Source organism: Pristis pectinata, chromosome 22 (genome assembly GCF_009764475.1).
Source record: "Pristis pectinata isolate sPriPec2 chromosome 22, sPriPec2.1.pri, whole genome shotgun sequence".
NCBI classification, from domain to species: Eukaryota; Metazoa; Chordata; class Chondrichthyes; order Rhinopristiformes; family Pristidae; genus Pristis; species Pristis pectinata.
This window is the reverse complement of record NC_067426.1, coordinates 21,125,463-21,146,365: the sequence shown is the minus strand read 5'-3', so window position 1 is coordinate 21,146,365 and position 20,903 is coordinate 21,125,463. Positions and strand designations below refer to the sequence as shown.

General features: G+C 39.9%; 1 protein-coding gene across 1 annotated transcript; it reads right to left on the bottom strand.

Annotated features, from left to right (window-relative positions):
- Positions 1-2,380: 2,380 nt before the first annotated feature.
- Positions 2,381-7,846, bottom strand: LOC127581843 (elongation factor 1-alpha 1-like). The gene is made up of 8 exons (XM_052036619.1): positions 7,597-7,846; positions 6,185-6,349; positions 5,794-5,973; positions 5,171-5,467; positions 4,867-5,017; positions 4,333-4,589; positions 3,429-3,663; positions 2,381-2,762 (listed from the first exon to the last, which is right to left on the bottom strand). Exons 2-8 carry the CDS (start codon positions 6,326-6,328, stop codon positions 2,641-2,643), a joined length of 1,386 nt encoding a protein of 461 aa, XP_051892579.1. The 5' UTR covers positions 6,329-6,349; positions 7,597-7,846; the 3' UTR covers positions 2,381-2,640.
- Positions 7,847-20,903: the final 13,057 nt, after the last annotated feature.

Here is a 20,903-nt window from a genome sequence, read left to right as displayed (position 1 = left end):
CTATTGACAGTCAAATTAGCAACAAATCAAATTTAACTTGGGCATGCATATACCTGACCCAGAGTATGCAAGGACCATTGTTGTGGTTCAGTGTTTTAGTTAGATGAGATGCCATATCTAGGAAGACACTCAGGTGTTTAGGATGAGGCCAATGGGTAAGATACCTTCTGCAGAAGGAAACCTGTAGCCTTATTGTAACAAGGACATTGTCTTCGCTGCATTAGGTCAGAGGTGCCAAGTTCCAAAATAGTATTCCGGATGTGAGGGCTTTGCTTGCTTTCGCTAACATAAATGAACTTCCAGGATTTAGTCCAAAACAGTGTTTAGGTTGAAGAAGTGTAGTCTAAGCACTGACACTGTAGCAAGCCACTACTGGGTGTTTATGGTCATCTACTCTTGCTTCCGAAATAGGCATGGAACTTGTGTTTTTTCACCATGAGACTAATAATCCATTTTTCTATTTCTCTCACTGCCCATACCACACTTCTCCCAACTCTTAATTCTCAACCCTGTGCTGGTACTATATTCCCAAGGAGAATCCTGGTTGCTTTCTGAAGGATTTTGGACTTACCTTTCTTGCCATATATTCTACTTTAAAATTTGAGAAATTTAATGAATATATCTCACACAACTCGACCAGGGAGCACAACTAGTTAGAATTATATTTGTATAGCACTTTACACTACTTCAGAACATTCCAAGTCATCAAGCTTTCTGTTTCTGGCCTTACCAGATTTTATCTCTGCTGCCACCTGACCCCACCTCCTCCCATATATCCACTATCTCCAGAAAATATCACCTTCCCAACAATTAGCTTATTTCATTTCCTACTGTCATACAGCGCAGAAACAGGCCCTTTAGCCCAGAGTCTGTGCCAACCAAACACCCATCTACACAAATCCAATTTATTGAGATCACCGATTCCTCATCCCAAGCTTCTACACTCAGCAGGAAGGGCACACTGGGGACAAGAGTGGCCAATTAATCTGCCAACTTGCAAATACTTGGGATGTGGAAGGAAACACCCAGAGAAAACCCACCTGATCACAGGGAAAACATACAAAGTCAACACAGGTAGTATCAGGTTATGATCAAATCCAAGTGGATAGAGCTAGGAGGTAGCAGCTCTTATTAGCTGCACCATTGTGAACTATTATTCATTTTAAAAAGTCTTGCATTTAATTGCCATTGTTCAGTGAGTTCCTATAACTTTTGAGTTTAACTAATGAACTTCACACGTGCATCACTCTGTAAAGCCTTTAAGGAATTTGTATATATTTGGGTAATAATGGCAAGCTCAATGTAGTTAAGAGATTGGTCAAGCAGGATTTTCTATTTCTGAATCCATGCTGATAGCAACTAGGATACTGGACAAATGATCAAAATGCTAATTCTTAATTCCATTATTTTTAGATAGGATGCAAGACTAATCTATCTGTTGGTATATGTATTTTAGTTGTATGATATTATTTTGCATAATCTACAGGAAAGCATTTCTATGGAGCTCATTTAGCCAGTCTAGCACTTCAATATTGTGTATAAAGATTAATTATTCTTGAAAATCTTTTAGTCTGCTTGTGCCTTTATGTAAAAATGTGAAATTCTGAAAGAGTACTTTCAGTATTATTTTACATTAATCCTTATTTAAGGAATTTGATTTTCTTAGCTTTGTCAGACATGGTTTCAGTTTCAGGAACATGTCCTCCTCCAATGGACTCTTGTCTGAGTTACTAAGTTTGACAATGGATAAGATCTTTAGTCACATGTACCTCAAAACACAGTAAAATACATGTTTTACATAGTGATTTTGGGGGGCAGCCCACAAGTGTCATCATGCTTCTGGCATCAAGATAGCATGCCTATAACTTCCTAACCTGTACATCTTTGGAATGTGGGAGGAAACCAGAGCACCCAGAGGAAACCCACACACACACAGGGAGAATGTACAAACTCACAGACAGTGGCAGATTTGAACCCAGATTGCTGGCGCTGTAAAGCATTATGCTAACCACTGTGCTACCGTGCCTGCCGATACTATATGGTTTGAAGCCTTCCAATAAAATAAGACATTCTGCTTTCATATGTAATTATTACTTATTGGTGATTTTACCAATAGTGCAGTTTTACAGCTTTCTACTCACACAGGACCAACTTGATGTTCTAAAAAGGTAATTTTATATCCCATTACAGTATGCAATCAAATTCAGACTTTTGGAATGTAAACTTGGAGTAAGAGGAAACAATGAGCTTGATTTCTCTATTCCAACGAACCTGTAAAATCACCCATACTATCATCCACCAAATGTTTGCATGTGACTAAACATGCAGATTCCATTTCCCATACTAACCCGACAAATTAAAGAAAAAAGCAAAGCTCAACTGGTTTTGGATATTTATTAGTTTTAAATCATTACACAACCAAAACAGCTCCTAATTAGTGAAAGGACATTTACAATTACACTGATTGCTTCGGAATCTACTTTTAGAATCCATCATTCCTTATCCTTTCCTTCTGAATTTCTTTCAATGCATCTTAGTCAATATCCAGTCTCTTATTAATACACATATTTGGCTGGTAATGAATAAACATTTTGGTGTCAGTCTCAGGGTTTGCTGTATCTTGGTAGCCAGTGGTGATATTCACCTCCTGTTTAATTGTTTACTGGCAGCCTTGGTGGCTTTGCCAGAAGTTTCTTTCTTAACAACTGACTTGATCACACCAACAGCCACCGTCTGTCTCATATCACGGACAGCAAAGCGACCTACAAGAGAAAAGATAATCAGTGAATCCTCAATGCTATTTATACCAAACCCAGATCAACAGCCAATTACCTTTGGGGCTTTCCACAAAAAACCAATGTAAACAAACATAGAACATACTCAAGCCCATTCCAGTCCCTATCATTCAATACCCAAGTACCAAAATTAATCCCCGAAAGGCTGGAACCAAATTAAAAAACCTTGCACTTCACTACCACCCCTCCCCTTCAGTCCCAAGATTACACATGCAGTTCTCTCATCTTGTATCTTTAATCAAAGTTTGCAGTAGTCAGGAACATAACTAGCTGTAATTTCTTGTCATATACTTTGTTGCTAATGATCATTCTGGCATATCTGTACCAGTACTTTTAGCACATCTTATATAATTGCCAAGTATACCACTCTTAGATGCAATGGTGCTCAGACATGATAACTCCATCTTTGGAGCCCTTAAGCTTAGATATGAAGATTAATCTATGCACACACACCCATGACATTTTAATGACTGACATATCTGCCCAACCCTACCCAAATTCCTTTGAGCATTCATACCCACAAGCTTTGTTATAAAGAAATTCAGCTAACTACATACAATGCAGGCACAATATATGCTATTATGAACTGATGACAAACTGGCAAAACCAACAATCTAACTTTTAGAAACATACCAAGAGGTGGATATTCAGAAAAGCTCTCGACACACAGGGGCTTAGATGGAACCATGTCAACAATGGCTGCATCTCCCGACTTCACATATTTGGGACTATCTTCCAACTTCTTGCCAGATCGACGATCAATCTTCTCCTTCAGCTCATTAAACTTGCAGGCAATGTGAGCAGTATGACAATCAAGTACTGGGGCATAGCCAGCAGATATCTGGCCAGGATGGTTCAGGATAATAACCTACAAATAAAAATATTTACAAAATCATAATCAAAGTTTGTTACTTGTCCATAACTGGAACTGTTAGCAAGAGAAGATAAAGCAACAGTATTCTTATTACAGACTCAACAGGTTGATGCCAGACAGGATGCTATTATAACTTTTCTGGGGGACATGGGCATCTGTGGCAGCCCTCATTCCAATGTCCCAAAATGCTCTGAAGATGGTGGCAAGTGACTTTAAATTGCTACAGGATTTAGCAATATGTTATGCAATCAGGTGGTGCCTCCTCCTCTAGCCTTTCATAAATTTTTCTCTTTGGAAGGTTCATAGTTTGCTGTAAGGTGCTATCTATATCTTTATTTAACTAGATAGTAATATTTACAAATGATAAATGGAATGAATGTTTAGGGCAGTGGGTGGGATGACCATCAATACTTTTTCCAGTTTCATAAAGAAAATATGAACCAATGCATACTAACTTCATAATTACTTTGTTCAGAGTACATCTACATACTGAACTGGTTAGAATTGCAGAAAAATGCTAACCAGTTCAAGACATCAAAACACCATTGTTACTGTTTTTAATCTCACATTTTCTGAAGTCAGTCAAGCAGACATGAACATTCTAATGATCACTAAACAGAAGAATACTCTTTACAGATTGATTAGCTGAAAATTCTCCTTTACCTGTGCAGTAAAGTCAGCAGTTTCTAATGGGGGATCATTTTTGTTGTCACCAGCAACATAGCCCCGACGGATATCCTTAACAGAAACGTTCTTGATGTTGAAACCAACATTATCACCAGGAAGACCTTCTGGCAGGCTTTCGTGGTGCATTTCCACAGATTTCACTTCAGTGATGATTCCATTGGGAGCAAACTGTACCAACATGTAAGGTTTCAGAACACCAGTCTCAACTCGACCTACTGGTACTGTGCCAATACCTGCAATAGAACCCAGTAAAATTCAGAACCCAAACAAGACAAGCAGAGAGCACCACTGTTCCAGTTTTCCCAAAAGCAGCTATGATAAGTAAAAACACTGTACTGCAGACATCATCAGTCTAAATTAGGTTCACACCAAGAATTAAGTGGAGACCATTGACCTAGGGTGTGCAACTCCCTTTTAAGTCAGGCTTTTTATATTGTGACAAGCTGTTGCCTCTTGAAATGGTGTTCATATGCATCGTAAATTCTGGTACCCATATTATAATTAACTTACCGCCAATCTTGTAGACATCCTGGAGAGGGAGACGAAGAGGTTTCTTTATTGGGCGTTCTGGAGGCTGAATGCTGTCCAGGGCTTCCAGCAGTGTGGTACCACTGATGTTTTCATTTTTCCTGCTAATTGACCAACCTTTGAACCAGCCCATCTGTTTTTTAAAAAAAACACAGAAAATTAACATGAGGATATTTGTAGAAGGTGCCCAGAACCAAACATTTTAATCTTGCAAAGAATATTAAAAATTTGATAGCACCTAACATTTAAATCAAATCTGTAAAGTCACTGCAGTACTAGCACTTACATTCTGACTTTGTTCCAACATATTGTCCCCATTCCAACCAGAGATGGGAACAAATGCCACAGTTGCTGGGTTATAGCCAATCTTCTTAATGTATGCGCTGACTTCCTTCATGATTTCATTGTATCGTGATTCGCTGTATGGGGGTTCAGTGGAGTCCATCTTGTTGATACCAATGATGAGCTGCTTGACACCCAAAGTGTAGGCCAGCAGAGCATGCTCCCTTGTCTGTCCGTTCTTTGAGATACCAGCTTCAAACTCACCCACACCGGCCGCGACTACCAGCACAGCACAGTCAGCCTAGACAAAAGCAAATTTGTTCAATCTGTGTTGGCTCACGACAATTTAGATCAAGCAAATATAAAAGCATTAAAGGCTCTACTACTGATCTTGTACAAAACAAGCACATACTTTATAGTCATGTGCAACCTGCAACCCATGGTAGTAACATTTAGAAATCTGGGTCAGGCTTTCAGCCACAAAACTGACCATATGAATTAAGTACCCAGATAATGTCATTTAACCAAAATGGAGCAAGAAATAGTAGCTATTTTTGCCCTGCATTTGAGTTAAGCAGCAGCAATTCAAGATTCCAAAATATGCTGGGTAGACCAAGGTTCCAGTACCTGTGAGGTTCCAGTAATCATGTTCTTGATAAAGTCCCTGTGTCCTGGAGCATCAATGATGGTGATATAGTACTTTGAAGTTTCAAACTTCCAAAGAGAGATGTCAATGGTAATACCACGCTCACGTTCGGCCTTCAGTTTATCTAAAACCCAGGCATATTTGAAGGATCCTTTGCCCATCTAGAAAACATCAGGTAAAATTTAGGACTGTAATTCAATAATATTCATTTAATTCAACAACAGTTTAAAATGCTAATTTGCAATCAATTTGCTAATCCAGTTTCACTAATGCTTTGAACAAGTGTTCCAACTAATAATTGAATTGTTTCACAATGCATTCTGCAGTTAGCAAGCACCATGGCTTCTATTATTCAAGAGAGAAAAGGCAAACCTCAGCAGCTTCCTTCTCAAATTTCTCAATTGTTCTCCTGTCAATTCCACCACATTTGTAGATGAGATGACCAGTGGTTGTAGATTTACCAGAATCGACATGTCCAATGACGACAATGTTAATGTGAGTCTTTTCCTTGCCCATTTTTTAAGGTTGGACTGAGTGCTGTTAAGAGAGGGCAAGATTATTATGTAATTTCAAAATAAAACTGGTGTGCACAGTTTAGCTGAACAAGTATTACTTTTAAGCTAAAGTTCAACCTTGAAATGAGAAGCCAAGTCAACCTCCAGGCAAGACTAAAGACAACTTGCTGAGCATCATCTGCGTGGGAAAGGATTAACAGAACCCTTTCGGTTTCACCGAGGGCTAGTAAAGGCCTTCGCACAGAAGATCACATCCTGCGAGTGAGTCAATGGGGACGTGGCAAACGATTCACTAGAATCAGTGCTATGACATTGGAATTACACAACGCCAGATGGCTCCCTTCCAGAATGAACAACGAAAAAAAATCTACTCCGGATGCTGGTTACGGCACTCTGGGAGCAAAAAAAACTGAAGTCTCCTCTGGATGGGACGTGCATGAATTTCACGTGGAAACATCTATAGCGGGGACACTTAGGAACTACCTTCAGAATTTAGTCAAACGCCCCTCACCCGAAAGTCATTATGTAACTTTAATATCCACCCATTGTCTATAATTATACGTTCAATTCACCCCTCATTTAGAGGCAAAATGTAGATAATTCTGCTGGTAAAGGATTCTCCGCCAAGGGCCGTGCCCACGCTGTAACCTGACCGGAACAGGCTCGCCTTCCGAGGCCATGATTGCATCAGACGCCGAACAATGGGGCCGCCACTCATCCTCCCTCATTTTACCCAATAAAATAAAAACACAAAATGCTTAAAAAGGACAAATTCCACCGCGAAACGCTAAAAGACCCTCGATGTTTTGTACAGAACCAGCCGATGTCACCGGATGGTAATGTATAAACATCGGATTAAAACGGATTGCGTTCGTCAAAACCCGCCCGCCTAACAAAAGCGGCCTTCGAAACAGGCGCCGCCGCCGGCCTGCGGTTCCTCACACGATCGTCCGAGTTAGAATTTAAAAAAATCTCTCGTTATATTGGTATAAACTTAGAACTCGTGAAAAGGAAAACCACCACAGAAAAATAGTGACAGAAATATCCACTCCCAGGCCCCCTATTCTCGGTAAAATCAAGAAACCCAGCTGAATTGCTGATTGAGAAGTCGAATTAATTTGGCCCACTCGACTCCATCGTGAAAAACGCCTCTTAAAGCTACTTTAAAAATCCCACCACACCGAGGTTGCAGGGCCCGAGGCTCCTCCTAAGACGGGCAAATGTGCCGAGGTTCGAAAGACCAGTAGCCATTTCTTTCAAAATAGTTACCGTTAGGACACAGCAGCAAACCGCCCTTCGGTTGACTCGGAGACTAAAGGACCAAAGAAATGGCGTCGTGGCAATTTATAGGGAGGGAGGGAGGGAGGGAGGCAAGCAGACGGCGACGGCGCCTTCCTCTTCCCGCCCCTTTCTGCCCGCCTAGTAATGGCGGATCCATGCACTAATTTTATTTTCCTCCAGTCCTGTTTTTGTTTGGCCTTTTCATCTGCTCTTCGTTTATCTTAAAACGAAAAAAAATCAAGCAATTTCGTGATTTATTTTACCCTTATTTATTAAAGTGCTAGCGACCCAAATATCAAATCAATCTTCCGAGATCGGTTCAGGTTGCCACCCATCCGGTTCTAAACCGGATTAACGTTGTTGCTTCCCACCCCCCTCCCCAAGTTTCATCCAGAAGTTTCCCAAGTGTGAACGGCGTGCCAGAAATTTGATTGACTTTTTTTTTGTTGTCCTTCTGGTGCAATGCGTAGTTTTAACGACCGAATTGCAAGGTAATTTCAGAAATCAAAAAAATAAGTCGAGTAATGATTTCCATTAATATTCCGGTCCTTTTACCAATAATGTATTAATGATGCAGTGATGTTTAAAAATTGATTCCCCTCCCCTCCCATCGCATGGACATGAGACCTACATTTTATGCAGAAATTTAAAAGAAACACAAAAACTGGAAATACAAGAGAGTGAGTTATTTTGGGTAGAGTCCTAATAAGTTACATTTTGTTGAAGCAGACCGCCTGGTAGTTTTCATGTCTGAAAATGCACAGTAAAAGTCTGTTTTTGATTTTCACGTTTAAATCAAAGCACCGGGAGTTGCCAGCACGTGATTGCAATTAGCCAAAATCAAAATTGTTCCGTCTTTGTTTAACGTTAACAAATGCTGGTAGATGACAGAAACCATGCAGCTACACAATTCTGCCTTTCGTGATTTGGAGTTCCCCATATTAATCTCCCACAGTTATGTGCTAAGTATTTTTGTGCGCACTGCAACTGGAATATGTGGAAGAAACTACATTCTACTTCAACATCAAATATTATTTCTCCAGAAAATCTTTGGAAGCATTTATTAAATAATGCCTGAATTAATAAAAACAGAGCATATATGAGCAAAAGAGGAACCATCACGTTCTTGGAGCTCCCTCTGCCATTCGTCAAGATCAGGGCTGATTACTTCAGTGCCATCTTGGAGTGCTATCCATATTCCTTCATTTGTCTATGTCCAGAAATCTATTTATCTCTGTTTTGAATGAAATTAGGACTTCCACAGCCATCCAGGATAGAGAATCCCAAGGGTTCACCGTCCTCTGAGTGAAGAAATGTTCCCTCATCATAGTTCCAAATGGTTTATGCCTTATTCTGGGTCAAATAATAGAAATTAGTGGTTTGTCATCATTAAACTGCTGTCATTCATCTGTAATTGTAAATTGTTCAAATAAATTTACAGATAAGATACACTAATTTTACAACTACTGACAAATGCTTTGCATAAGCTCATATTTTGGGAGTATACCTGTAACCTTTGTAACTAATAGTAACAGTTATTAGCTACAGATGGTTTCAGGCTGACACAGAGGAATTGCAACTTTAAGCAGGTAATTGTACTTTATGGAAAAGTTAATTTCAAAAATGTAAGTGTCTTAAAATACTGAGACGTCCATTATTCTGCCACCACTGCATAAAAATAACAAATCATTAAATTTGTGCACTTTAAATAAGTGTATCTTTTAGAACTGGGAGTACAATGTATTATAATTTTGGATACATTGTAAACCACCTGAAAATCCACATAACTTAGCTCTATTCTGCTGGGGTACAACTTCGAAAATGTCTTAAGGGTTTGTCTAATATGATTTTCCTTTTGTATATTCATCTTGATTCTGCCCAGTTGCATTATTATTTTCTGAGCATTCTCTTAGTGATACATTCCAGCATTTTCCCTACAACTGATGTCAGGTCTCTATCACAGGTGTCACAGTTGAACTAAAACTAGGCCAGAAAATTTCAGTCATGAGAATCATGTACACAGAGATGAATTCCTTTGATAAAGTCATATGACCATGAGTCATCAAATGCTGCCACAGTCATTTTGTTCACAGAAAGTGAACAGTCTTCAACTCCAATTACCAAGAAAGTAAATAACCTGACAAATTAATTGTTATGCCCTCAACTAGAGAAGGCAACCTACAATATTTGAGTTGCATCTTTAGCTGTGGCTACAAATGTAAAAGCTTCAGAGAAAGCACAAAAACATTGACTAAAATGATTCCAGGGATGTGGGTCTTTATTTACGTGGATAGAACAGTGAAGCTGGGAGACACAAGAGACTGCAGACACTGGAATCTGGAGCAAAAAGTAGACTGCTGGAAGAACTCATTAGGTCAATTAGCATCTGTAGATGGTCAACGCTTCAGGTCGAGACTCTGCATCAGGGCTGTGAGTGTAGAGGGAAGATAGCCAGTATATAGGAGGGAGAGGTGAGATAGAAGCTGGTAAGTGATAGGTGGAACCAGATAAGGGTGTGGGGGATGATAGGAAGATGGAGCCAGCTGCGGGGAAAAAAATTAGGCAGAAGGAGCTGGGTGGAGGAGGAGGAGGGGTAGAGATAGAGACGTAGGTGATCACTTGCACTAGTCTACCTAGGGTCTCTTTCCCTTTTTTCACCCCCTGCCCCCTCCTCTCATCAATTAGACTCATCTCCCTCCCACATGTGGTTACATATGCCCATTATCCATATACCTATTTACCTGGGTTTCTTCTTTGGTTCACCTTTAATATCCCCTCCACCACTGGTTTCCATCTGCCCATCATCCCTCCCTTATCTACTTCCATCCATCACCTACCAGCCTCGACAGGTGATGCTTGACCCGTTGAGTTCTTCCAGCTTTTTATTTTCTACTCCAGAGAAGCTGGGGTTGCTCTTCTTAAAATTGAGATGGTTGTGTTGGGATCTGATAGAGGTACTTAAAATCATGAAGGAAGTAAAGATAGACATAGAACATTACAGCACAGTACAGGTCCTTCAGCCCATGATGTTGTGCCGACATTTTATCCTGCCCTAAGATCTATCTAACCTGTCCCTCCCACATAGCCCCCCATTTCTCTATCATTCATGTGTCTGTCTAAGAGTCTCTTAAATGTCCCCAATGTATCTGCCCCACAACCTCCGCTGGCAATGCATTCCATGCACCCACCACTCTCTGTGTAAAAAAACTTACCTCTGACATCCCCCTCCAATCACCTTAAAATTATGCCCCCTTGTGTTAGCCATTGTTGCACTGAGAAAAAGTCTCTGACTGTCCACTCGATCAATCCCTCTTATCATCTTGTACACCTATATAAAGTCACCCCACATCCTCCTCTCCAAAGAGAAAAGCCCTAGCTCACTCAACCTATCCTCATAAGACATGCTCTCCAATCCAGGCAATATCCTGGTAAATCTCCTCTGTACCCTCTCTAAAGCTTCCACATCCTTTCCATAATGAGGCGACCAGAACTGAACACAATACTCCAAGTGTGGTCTAACCAGAGTTCTTGTTACGGACTCAGTGAAAGTCCCTTTAAGATAGAGTGTGTGTGTGTATATATGTGTGTGTGGGGCGTGCTTACGTCAATAGAAGATAAAGGACATAATGACGTTGTTGAAGAAGAAGAAGGAGAGAGAGAGAGAAGGGAGAGAGACACCAGCCTGCTTGTTTTCTCTATCGATGGATGAGAAACAATAACTGTGTTTGCTACTGAAATCCATGTATGGAAGTTGGAAGTAATCCGGTGGAGTTCACTTTGTTGCTGACCTGTAGAAGGAAACAGGTATTTGTGTGTGGACGACCACGATTCGGATGCTTTTCGGGGTGAGGAAGTCACTACTGAGTAAACACTGAAGTGTCGTTTGGGTTCCATCATGGAACATTTGGATTTCGTATTTACTCTCTCTATGTTTCTCTACGTCTACGTCTTATCTTCAGACAACGGTGGTTGTTGAAGAAGCCCTTGCTCATGTTTCACCTTATGGCTTGCGGAACTGAACTTTAAGAACCATTCCGGAACTTGGAGTTTGGGACTTTGTCACACACACACACGACGAGTTTAGTTTTGGGGTTAACGTTCGAGGTTTAACATTTTTGAATTCTAACATACTAACATTTTTACTTTTATTTTACGTATTAACATAAGTAGTAATTAATAAAATAGTTTTTAACACTGAATCATGCTCAGTGTGTTTCTTTTGTTGCTGGTTCGTGACATTCTATAGAGCTGCAACATCACCTCGCGGCTCTTGAACTCAATACCCCGACTAATGAAGGCCAACACATCATACGCCTTCTTAACAATCCTATCAACCTGCGCGGCAACCTTGAGGGATCTGTGGACGTGGTCCCCAAGATCCCTCTGTTCCTCCACACTGCTAAGAGTCCTGCCATTAATCTTGTATTCTGCCCTCAAATTCAATCTCCCAAAGTGTATCGCTTCACACTTATCCAGGTTGAACTCCATCTGCCACTTCTCAGCCTAGGTCTGCATTCCATCAATATCCTGTTGTAATCTACAGCAACCTTCTACACTATACACAACACCACCAACCTTTGTATCATCAGCAAACTTACTAACCCACCCTTCCACATCCTCATCCAAGTCATTTATAGGTACCAAGTAGATAGGGAGAAACTGTTTCCATTGGCAGAGGGGGCAAGATCTAGGATATGCAGAGTGAAGTCAATTGGCAAAAGAACCAGAAGTGATATGAGGGAAAAAATGTTTTATGCTATGAGTGCTTAGGGTCCAGAATGCACTTAAAGGGATTGTAGCAGTGACAGATTCGACTGGCATTGAACAGGGAGCTGGATGAATATTTGAAAGAATTTGAAGAACTATGGGGAGACTACAAGGGAGTGGAACTAGTTGGATTGCTCTTGCATGTAGCTGCTATGGACCTATCCCCATTGAGACCTTAATGGGTCAAATGGCATTTTCCTATGATATGTGATTCTGTGATTATATGCTGTGATTCTTCCTTTATCTTTATAGCTCCATCACATTTCTCTGCATTTATCCTTAAATAATGCATTGAAATTCTACCAGATGACACAAGAAATTTTTGCAAAATACTTTGGACATTGATAATTCAATCATGAAAATTTATGAACCTGGAACTGTAACTGTTCAATCTGCTGAGTTTTTCAGCATTTTCTGTTTACTTAACTGCTAATTTGTTTGTCTAAAAGAATTAAGCTAGCTAGTAGGGAGATAAAGAAATCATGGGGTAGTTGGGAAATATCAAGGACATAGAGGTACCAAGGTTTAGCTGTCCTTAAAAGTGAGATTCAAGGCCAAAGAGTTAGACTTTCCAGGTGTTGTGTCATATCTAACAACCACATAATAGTTTGTTTTAAAATGAACACTGCAAACAATTACCAGTGAGTGTCCTAATTCATAGCAGTGTATTTCAAGTCTGTGCATACAGTATGTGCTTCCAGCTAGAGTAAATCCTGGAAGGAGACTATGGCAGGGATAGTAATTCGAAAGATCTTATGCCCACTGCCTGTACTTGCTCTTTAAAAGAGTTCATTAAAATTATAGTTAGCATTCGTGAGAGACCTGTGTCCACCAAACTCTAACCCAGTGCTATGTGGTGACAAATCTGTGCCCACCAGTACTGTAAACCAGTTCAAAAGATGAGGCCAGGGTTCGATCTGATCCTTGGTCCCAGCCCAGTCAGGCCTCAGTTCCTAACGCTAGCCAGGTCCCTTATGCCAAGCCGTGTTAGGACAAAGGCTCCAGAACCAGCAATATGTGGGACCCAGAAAGACAGCTGGAATTGGGGACTGGTGAAAAGAATTCAGTCTTGCCTCTGATTGCTGGCCTCCATAGCACTTACCTCAGTCCCAAACACTTCTGCAGAATGACCCTACCAGCCCACTCCTTTTAAAGAGCTGGGGATGTCTTGGGTTTCTTGGAAAATATTGTGAGCTCAGACTCAACTGCAAGCCTGGGAGGCACATCTCATGTGTACACAAGTTGATTACTCCTTGCCTGAACATGAATGATTGCTTGAGCCCTGGGTATCTCATGCTAAGACACACTTGTTAGTCTATATCATACAGTAGTGTACTCAGTACATTGATGGGTGAGATAAGCTTAGGAATATATGTGGGTGTGAGAATTAACATGCCTGATGTCAAATTTTTTGGAATAGAATTAGTTAACATTTGCATGGTATTTTCTTGTTGCAATGTCAAGAATTTAGTGATGTAAAATCTTTTCACCCACTATTTTACACTTCTACCAGATTAGGTGATATACAGCATGGGGGGTGGGGAGGTGGTGAAAAGAAGAATGGATTAAAAATACTTTCATAGGATGTTATCATGCTGATATGAATTGAAAGCTGGTCTGGTTATAAACATTTCTTCAGTAAATGGATAGCAACGTACACTCAAAGTGTAGTTTAACTTTGTCAATTAAAGTCACACTTTGATTGCAAGATGTAAGTTATGACATCAGAGCAGTTGGAGAACTAGTTAATTGTCGGACCTGTCTACTTCAGGTGGGACAGCTTGTGGTAGATTTACAAGATGATAGTATGACAAAAAGCAAAATAGAACTCACTCTTCCAGTTTTGTACCGGAACCCTGGGGACACTTGTGTGAAACATTAACATCTATATAGAGTAGCACATCGTGCTGAGTAGTTCTACACTTCCATAAGATTACAGAGAATATTTGAAATAGGAATACCAGTTGGGCCAGCAGCCCAACTTTGAGAGGTTCAAAGTGGTGTTTATGTTCCACTTGAACCTCCTTTCATCTTCCCTCATCTAAATTTACCAGCATAATCCCCTATCCCCTTCTCATATGCTTATCTAGCCTGCCCTTAAATGTATCTGCAATATTTGCTTCAATCACTCCCTCTGATAATGAGTATTTATACTCATAGCTTCCTTTGTTCCTCTATCCCAGCTAGACTTGGTCCTTCCAAGTAATAAGTGACTTCTCTATTCTTCTGATCAAAATATATTACTTGCATTTATCTCTGTTAAACTTGATTTGCTAATTATTTGTCCATTGTGCATGTTTATTAATGTCCTCCTGTCATTTATTAAGGTCCTGCTCAGCATTGACCATCTACCTCTATTTGGACCTGCAAATTAAGAAATAGCATTCTTGACTCCAGAGACTAAATCATTAATGTAAATTAATTACAGAGTGGCCCCAACAATGATTCTTGTGAACCACTACCCACCTTCTTCTTCCACAAACAACCACACTTTACTCCTACTCTCTGCTTTCTGTCCTGACAGATAACGATCTGTTCTTCTACTTGTCCTCTAACACAATATTCTCTGACCTTCTCCAATCTTAACTATTTTTTCTTATTGTTGTCTGTAAAATATTTTGCTATTTTACATTCCTTGATAATTTAATTTTATAGTTCTCTTTTGCCTTCAATTGTTCTCTTTTGACTTTATTCATCCATGGACTCTCCTGAGTTTTGTTTTTTCCTCCCATTAAACAGAATATATTTTCCTGCACTCTGTTCAATGCTAGTTTAAATGTTTCCCATTGTTGTTCTGCATGTTTTGCTGATATGGTTGTCCAGTTTATCTTGCCAAGTTTTATTTTCAACCTGTCATAACAACATACTCCAATCAGTAAAATTATGTTGTTATCGTTTATCAAGTTAAAGCTGTGCTATTATGGTCCCTTTAGAGGTTCCCCTATTTTTACTCCACCTCCCCTTTCCCTTCTCTATCTTTTCTAAATATCTTACTTGATACCCATTCTTGATTTTTCTACAGCAATGTCTCAGTAATTCATACTATTTCTGGTTTCTTCCAATGCACGATTGCCTCCAGCTTTCCTGTTTTACTGTACATATGACGTACATTGCTGTACAGACAGGTTAACTCATTTAATAGATTTTCCTCTCATTGTATGGTTAACCATCCTCTGAGACCTGTTTTATAGCACCATTTGCGTCTTTGCCATTAACGTGCTCCCTTACACATTATTAAAACATAGAACAGCACAGTACAGGAACAGGCCCTTTGACCCACAATGTTGTGCCAAACCAATTACATTACTAATAAAATGCCCAACTAAACTAATCCCTTCTGCCTACACAATGTCCATATCCTACCACTTCCCTCACATTCATGTGCCTGTCTAAAAGCTTATTGAATGCCCCTATCGTATTTGCCTTCATCACCACCCCAGACAGCGCATTCCAGGCACCCACAACTCTCTGTGTTTAAAAAAAAACTTGCCCCGCACACCTCCTTTGAACTTACCCCCTATCACCTTAAATGCATGCTCTCTGGTATTAGACATTTCAACCCTGGGGAAAAGATACTGATTGTCTACTCTATCTATGCCTCTCATAACCTTATAAACCTCAACCAGATCTCCCCTCAGCCTCTGCCGCTCCAGCGAGAACAACCCAAGTTTGTCCAACCTATCCTCATAGCACATGCCCTCTAATCCAAGTAGCATCTTGGTAAACCTCCTGGACCCTCTCCAAAGCCTCAACATCCTTCCTATAATGGGGCAACCAGAATTGAATGCAATACTCCAGATGTGGCCTAACTAAAGTTTTATAAAGCTGCAGCATAACTTACTGACTCTTGAACTCAATGCCTCGACTAATGAAGGCAAGTATGCCATATGCCTTCTTTACCACCCTATCAATCTGTGTAGCCACTTTCAGGGAGCTATGAACTTGGACCCCAAGATTCCACTGCTCATCAACACTGTTAAGGGTTTTGCCGTTAACAGTGTACTGTCTCCTTACATTTGATCTCCCACCGTGCAACACTTCACATTTAGCCAGGTTGAACTCCATCTGCCATTTCTCCACCTATATCTGCAACTGATCTATATCCCGCTGTATCCTTTGCCAGTCTTCTACGTTATCCACACCACCACCAATGTTTGTATCATCTGCAAACTTACTAACCCACCCATGTACATTTTCATTCAGGTCATTTATATACATCACAAATGGCAGAGGTCCCAGTACGGATCCCTGAGGAACTGATTCTTTCCTTTGTTCTCTTTCCCTATTCTTTTTAAGCTGTTTACATTTCATATAGATTCCACTTTCCACACCCATTCCCCCCTGACCTTAGTAGTTTGAAGCCTTTCCACCAGAAACTGAACCAATCCTGGTTCTAATGGAGCCCACCTTATTGGTACAGTCCCAGAACAAGTACCCAATGTTCCATAAAGAGGAACTTCTCTTTCCCATACATGCTCTCTAGCTAAGTGTTAATTGTCTCAATCTGCATGCTTCTATTACCAATTTTGAATCAGAATAAAAATCGGGTTTATTATCGCTGACATACATTGTGAAATTTGTTGTTTTGCAGCAGTAGTACAGTACAAGACATAAAAATTACTATAAGTTACCAAAAAAAAGTGCAAAAGAGGAATAATAAGGTAGAGTTCATGGACCGTTCAGAAATCAGGTGGTGGAGGGTAAGAAACCATTCCTGAAATGTTGAGTGTGGGTCGTCAGGCTCCTGTACCTCCTCTCCGATGGTAGTAACATGAAGAGGGCATGTCCTGGATGGTCAGGGTCCTTAATGATGGATGCTGCCTTCTTGAGGCACCGCCTCTTGAAGATGTCCTCGACGGTGGGGAGGCTAGTGTCCGTGATAGAGCTGACTGAGTCTACAACCATCTCCAGCCTCTTTCAATCCTGCACATTGGAGCCTCCATACCAGGTGGCGATGCAACCAGTCAGAATGCTCTCCACCATACATCTACAGAAATTTGCAAGAGCCCTTGGTGACATACCAAATCTCCTCAAACTCCTAATGAAGTAGAGCCACTGGTGTGCCTTCTTCGTGATTGCATCAATGAGTTTGGCCCAGGATAGATCCTCTGAGATGTTGACACCCAGGAAATTGAATCTGCTCACCCTTTCCACTGCTGACCCCTCAATGAGGACTTGTGTGTGTTCTCCCGACTTCCGCTTCCTGAAGTCCACATTCAATTCCTTGATCTTGCTGATGTTGAGTGTGAGGTCATTGTTGTGACACCACTCAACCAGCTGATCTATCTCACTCCTGTATGCCTCCTCATTGTCATCTGAGATTCTGCCAACAACAGTGGCATGTTTGCATGTGGCTCAGGCAATAATCAAGTATTTTTCTTCCAAATATATCTTTTATTCATAAAATATGCCATTGTACAATATGGACATTGCACGGAGTTCATTCACTGCATATTTTTACATCCATTTACAGAATTTACATTATGTCAACATGGTATAAATTTTGAATTCCCAAATATTCCATCAGTGATAAACTTGAGAGGTTATTACACAGGGCACAGCCCCTCAGTGTCCATTGGCAGGAGGATCCTAAACTGTGGCATTTTCCTATAGAGCCTTTGCAATGGTTGGACCATGCTTCAGTGCGACCCTCAATAAACAGTGCTGCACCTTGAAACGTGCCAGTCTATAGCACTTGGTTGCGGACAACTCTTTGCACTGGAGACCAGCAAGTTTCAGGCTGAGCAAAGTGCATCTTTCACCAAATTAATGATCTTCCAGCAGCGACCTTTGTTTTTTCTCAATATACATCTCTGAGAAGAACCCTTAGAACATAGGGTGCTGTGTAAAGTAGCTGTTTCTAAATTAAGGTCGTCCTAACTTCAAATACTATTTCAATTGCACCTCATTCCTGTTTACGACAATGTCATTTGTTCTAACATGAACCACAACAACTGATTTACACCCATCCTGTACCACATCCTTTCCAGCCACTGTGAGGTATCTCTTATCCAGTAGGCAACACAACCTTTGGGATTTTTGTCCTTAAATACATAAGATCCTCCTAATTGCAGAGTCCCCATACCATCACCATATTACTGTTTTGCTCTTTTCCCCTTGTAAAGCCCTGGGCCATGATGTCTTAGACTAAATTGTGGCTTTCCAGCGTGCCGTATTTTCCTTGTCCCCACAGGTAGTGTGTGGTACTTTGCAATGCTGCTTATAATATATTATAATGCAATGTTGCTTATAAGATACTTCTGACTATTATATTGTGAGCATGTTTAAAAGCACATGCTCTAACAGAATTTTATTGACAAAATATCTAAGTTTAATGCAAGAAGTCTTTTGACAAAGAATTGCACTGAGTGAGAGAGGAAGTGTGTTGTGAGATTTGTAACATTGAATGGCACGGGCTGATACTTGGGCTGAAAGGATCACGAGAGGATGTATATGCAAGTTGGACTTGTACGCAGCAGTGTATTTGTACAAATATAAGAATAAATATTTTGATTTCATTTAACTGAACAGAGGAAGAAGTGTAGGTTGGTAAGAATAGGGATGATGATAATATATGACTTCATGAGATAGCATTTCCAAGCTATGAAATGTGGCATTCTATTCCTTTTCTTTAGCACCCACCAAAAATAACTAAATTGTTGGCTTTTGAATCTGTTGTAATTCTGGTAGTGTAGTCATCATTGTGGAAACAGGAAAGAGCTTGCAATAATATTTCTGTTTTGACTATTCTCTTTGACTTTTCCCCCAAAATGTTACAGCGTATCAAATCAGTATTGAGCATGATTAAGCAAAGATACAGAACTATTTACATAATTGTAACAAATTATTTAAGGCAGTCCTCCTGAAACCATAGCACGCAAGTCAAAAAGCTACAATGTAAACATTCTCTGCTCCAATAATAAAAATGTAACATATATATACACTTTTTCAATCTTTAAATTGCTCATGTTTTATTCATCAATCTACTGTTGTTCGAGTAACCAAAAGGTTTCTTTTAAAGCAGAATTACTTTATCTACATTTAATTTAAAAATGAAAAGAAAACTATGTGCATTTAGATTAGGTTGCAAAAACACGGTTGTTTATGGCACTAAGATCCAAGGGATATAAAAGTTATATAGTTTTGAGGAATTTCTGAATTGGAAGCTGTTCAGCAAAAAGTTAGATTCTATTCATGTAAATTAGTTAGCTGGGTTTTTGATTTGTAAAGATAAATTGTCATTTGTGGGTGAAATGATAATAAAATCAACAGTATTGATTTGTAGGCTGTTTTCAAGTCAGGTGGGAGGGGCAAGTCGTGAGAAGGAGATTTGCATGTTTCTGTGTTGTATCAAACCTTTTGCCGAATACATCAGGAAGAACAGGAACATGAGGGGTGACCTTGACAGGTAATGGTGGCACTCAGATCAAAGCCTCCAAGTACATGGAAAACTGTCTTTTGTTCAGACCTACATTTGTTCAGCATCTGCAACCAGTTTGAACTGGCCTTGGGGCCGAGTCAATTGCAAAAGGAGTGAGGCTGACACCATCTAGCATCAGAAACTTCTTGAACCACGTGATTCAATTTCCCATTCTTGCTTGGGTGTAATGTCCAGATGACAGGTATTTACTTGCTTCCTTGCTACAATCCAGAAGAAAGCCATGCAGTCCATGGTGGTTCCTAGCAGAGCAATCACATCTGATTCATTCCCCCCTACAACTTATTCTCTCTCACATGCCCATCAACTCTCATTCCTTTTGTCACAGGTACACCAGGCGGTAATTTATAGTTGAATATTAACTTAACAGCACATCTTTGGGTTGTGGAAGGAAACTGGAGCATCTAGTGGAAATCCATGCAGTTATAGAGAGAAAATGTAAACTTCACACAGATCCATGGACCCAGGTTCCTGAAACTGTGAGACACTATTTCCATATACGGCCTTGAAAAGTTGATAAAGGTGCCAGAAGTGGAATACCCAATGCATAATTACACGCTAATAATCAGTGGCAATAGGAATGTTGTTGCTATCATTGTGCCTGAATAGGAGCAACTTGTTTATTCAAATATATAATAAAAAGACTGATGTAGGACACATAATATGCTTCACATCAGTCAGATTCTTCTGACTCAGACTTTCAGGAACTGAAATTTTATATATTATAATTACAAAAGAATGATCTACTTTAAAATTAAATCCAACTATTTAATTAGCTCAGACATGAAAATTTCTAGAGTTCAATTTATAGTGTTCTATAAGGATGGCCTGAATGGCATCAAAACATTGTTATGTAACAAGTTACCTTAAGGCTCAGGAAAATAGTTTCAGAATGAAGCCTTAGAGTCTAATCCTCATGATTTTGCTCTTCTTGTTTTCCATTCTCTAGAATAATTGTTTTTTTTAAAGCACACAGCTGTAGTACAGTTCAGACTTTCTCATATTACCAACTTGGAAATGATAAAAGGGCATCAATCATCACATTGAAATCTGGACTACAGGTTTTCCTTGATTTACAAAAGGGTTGTGT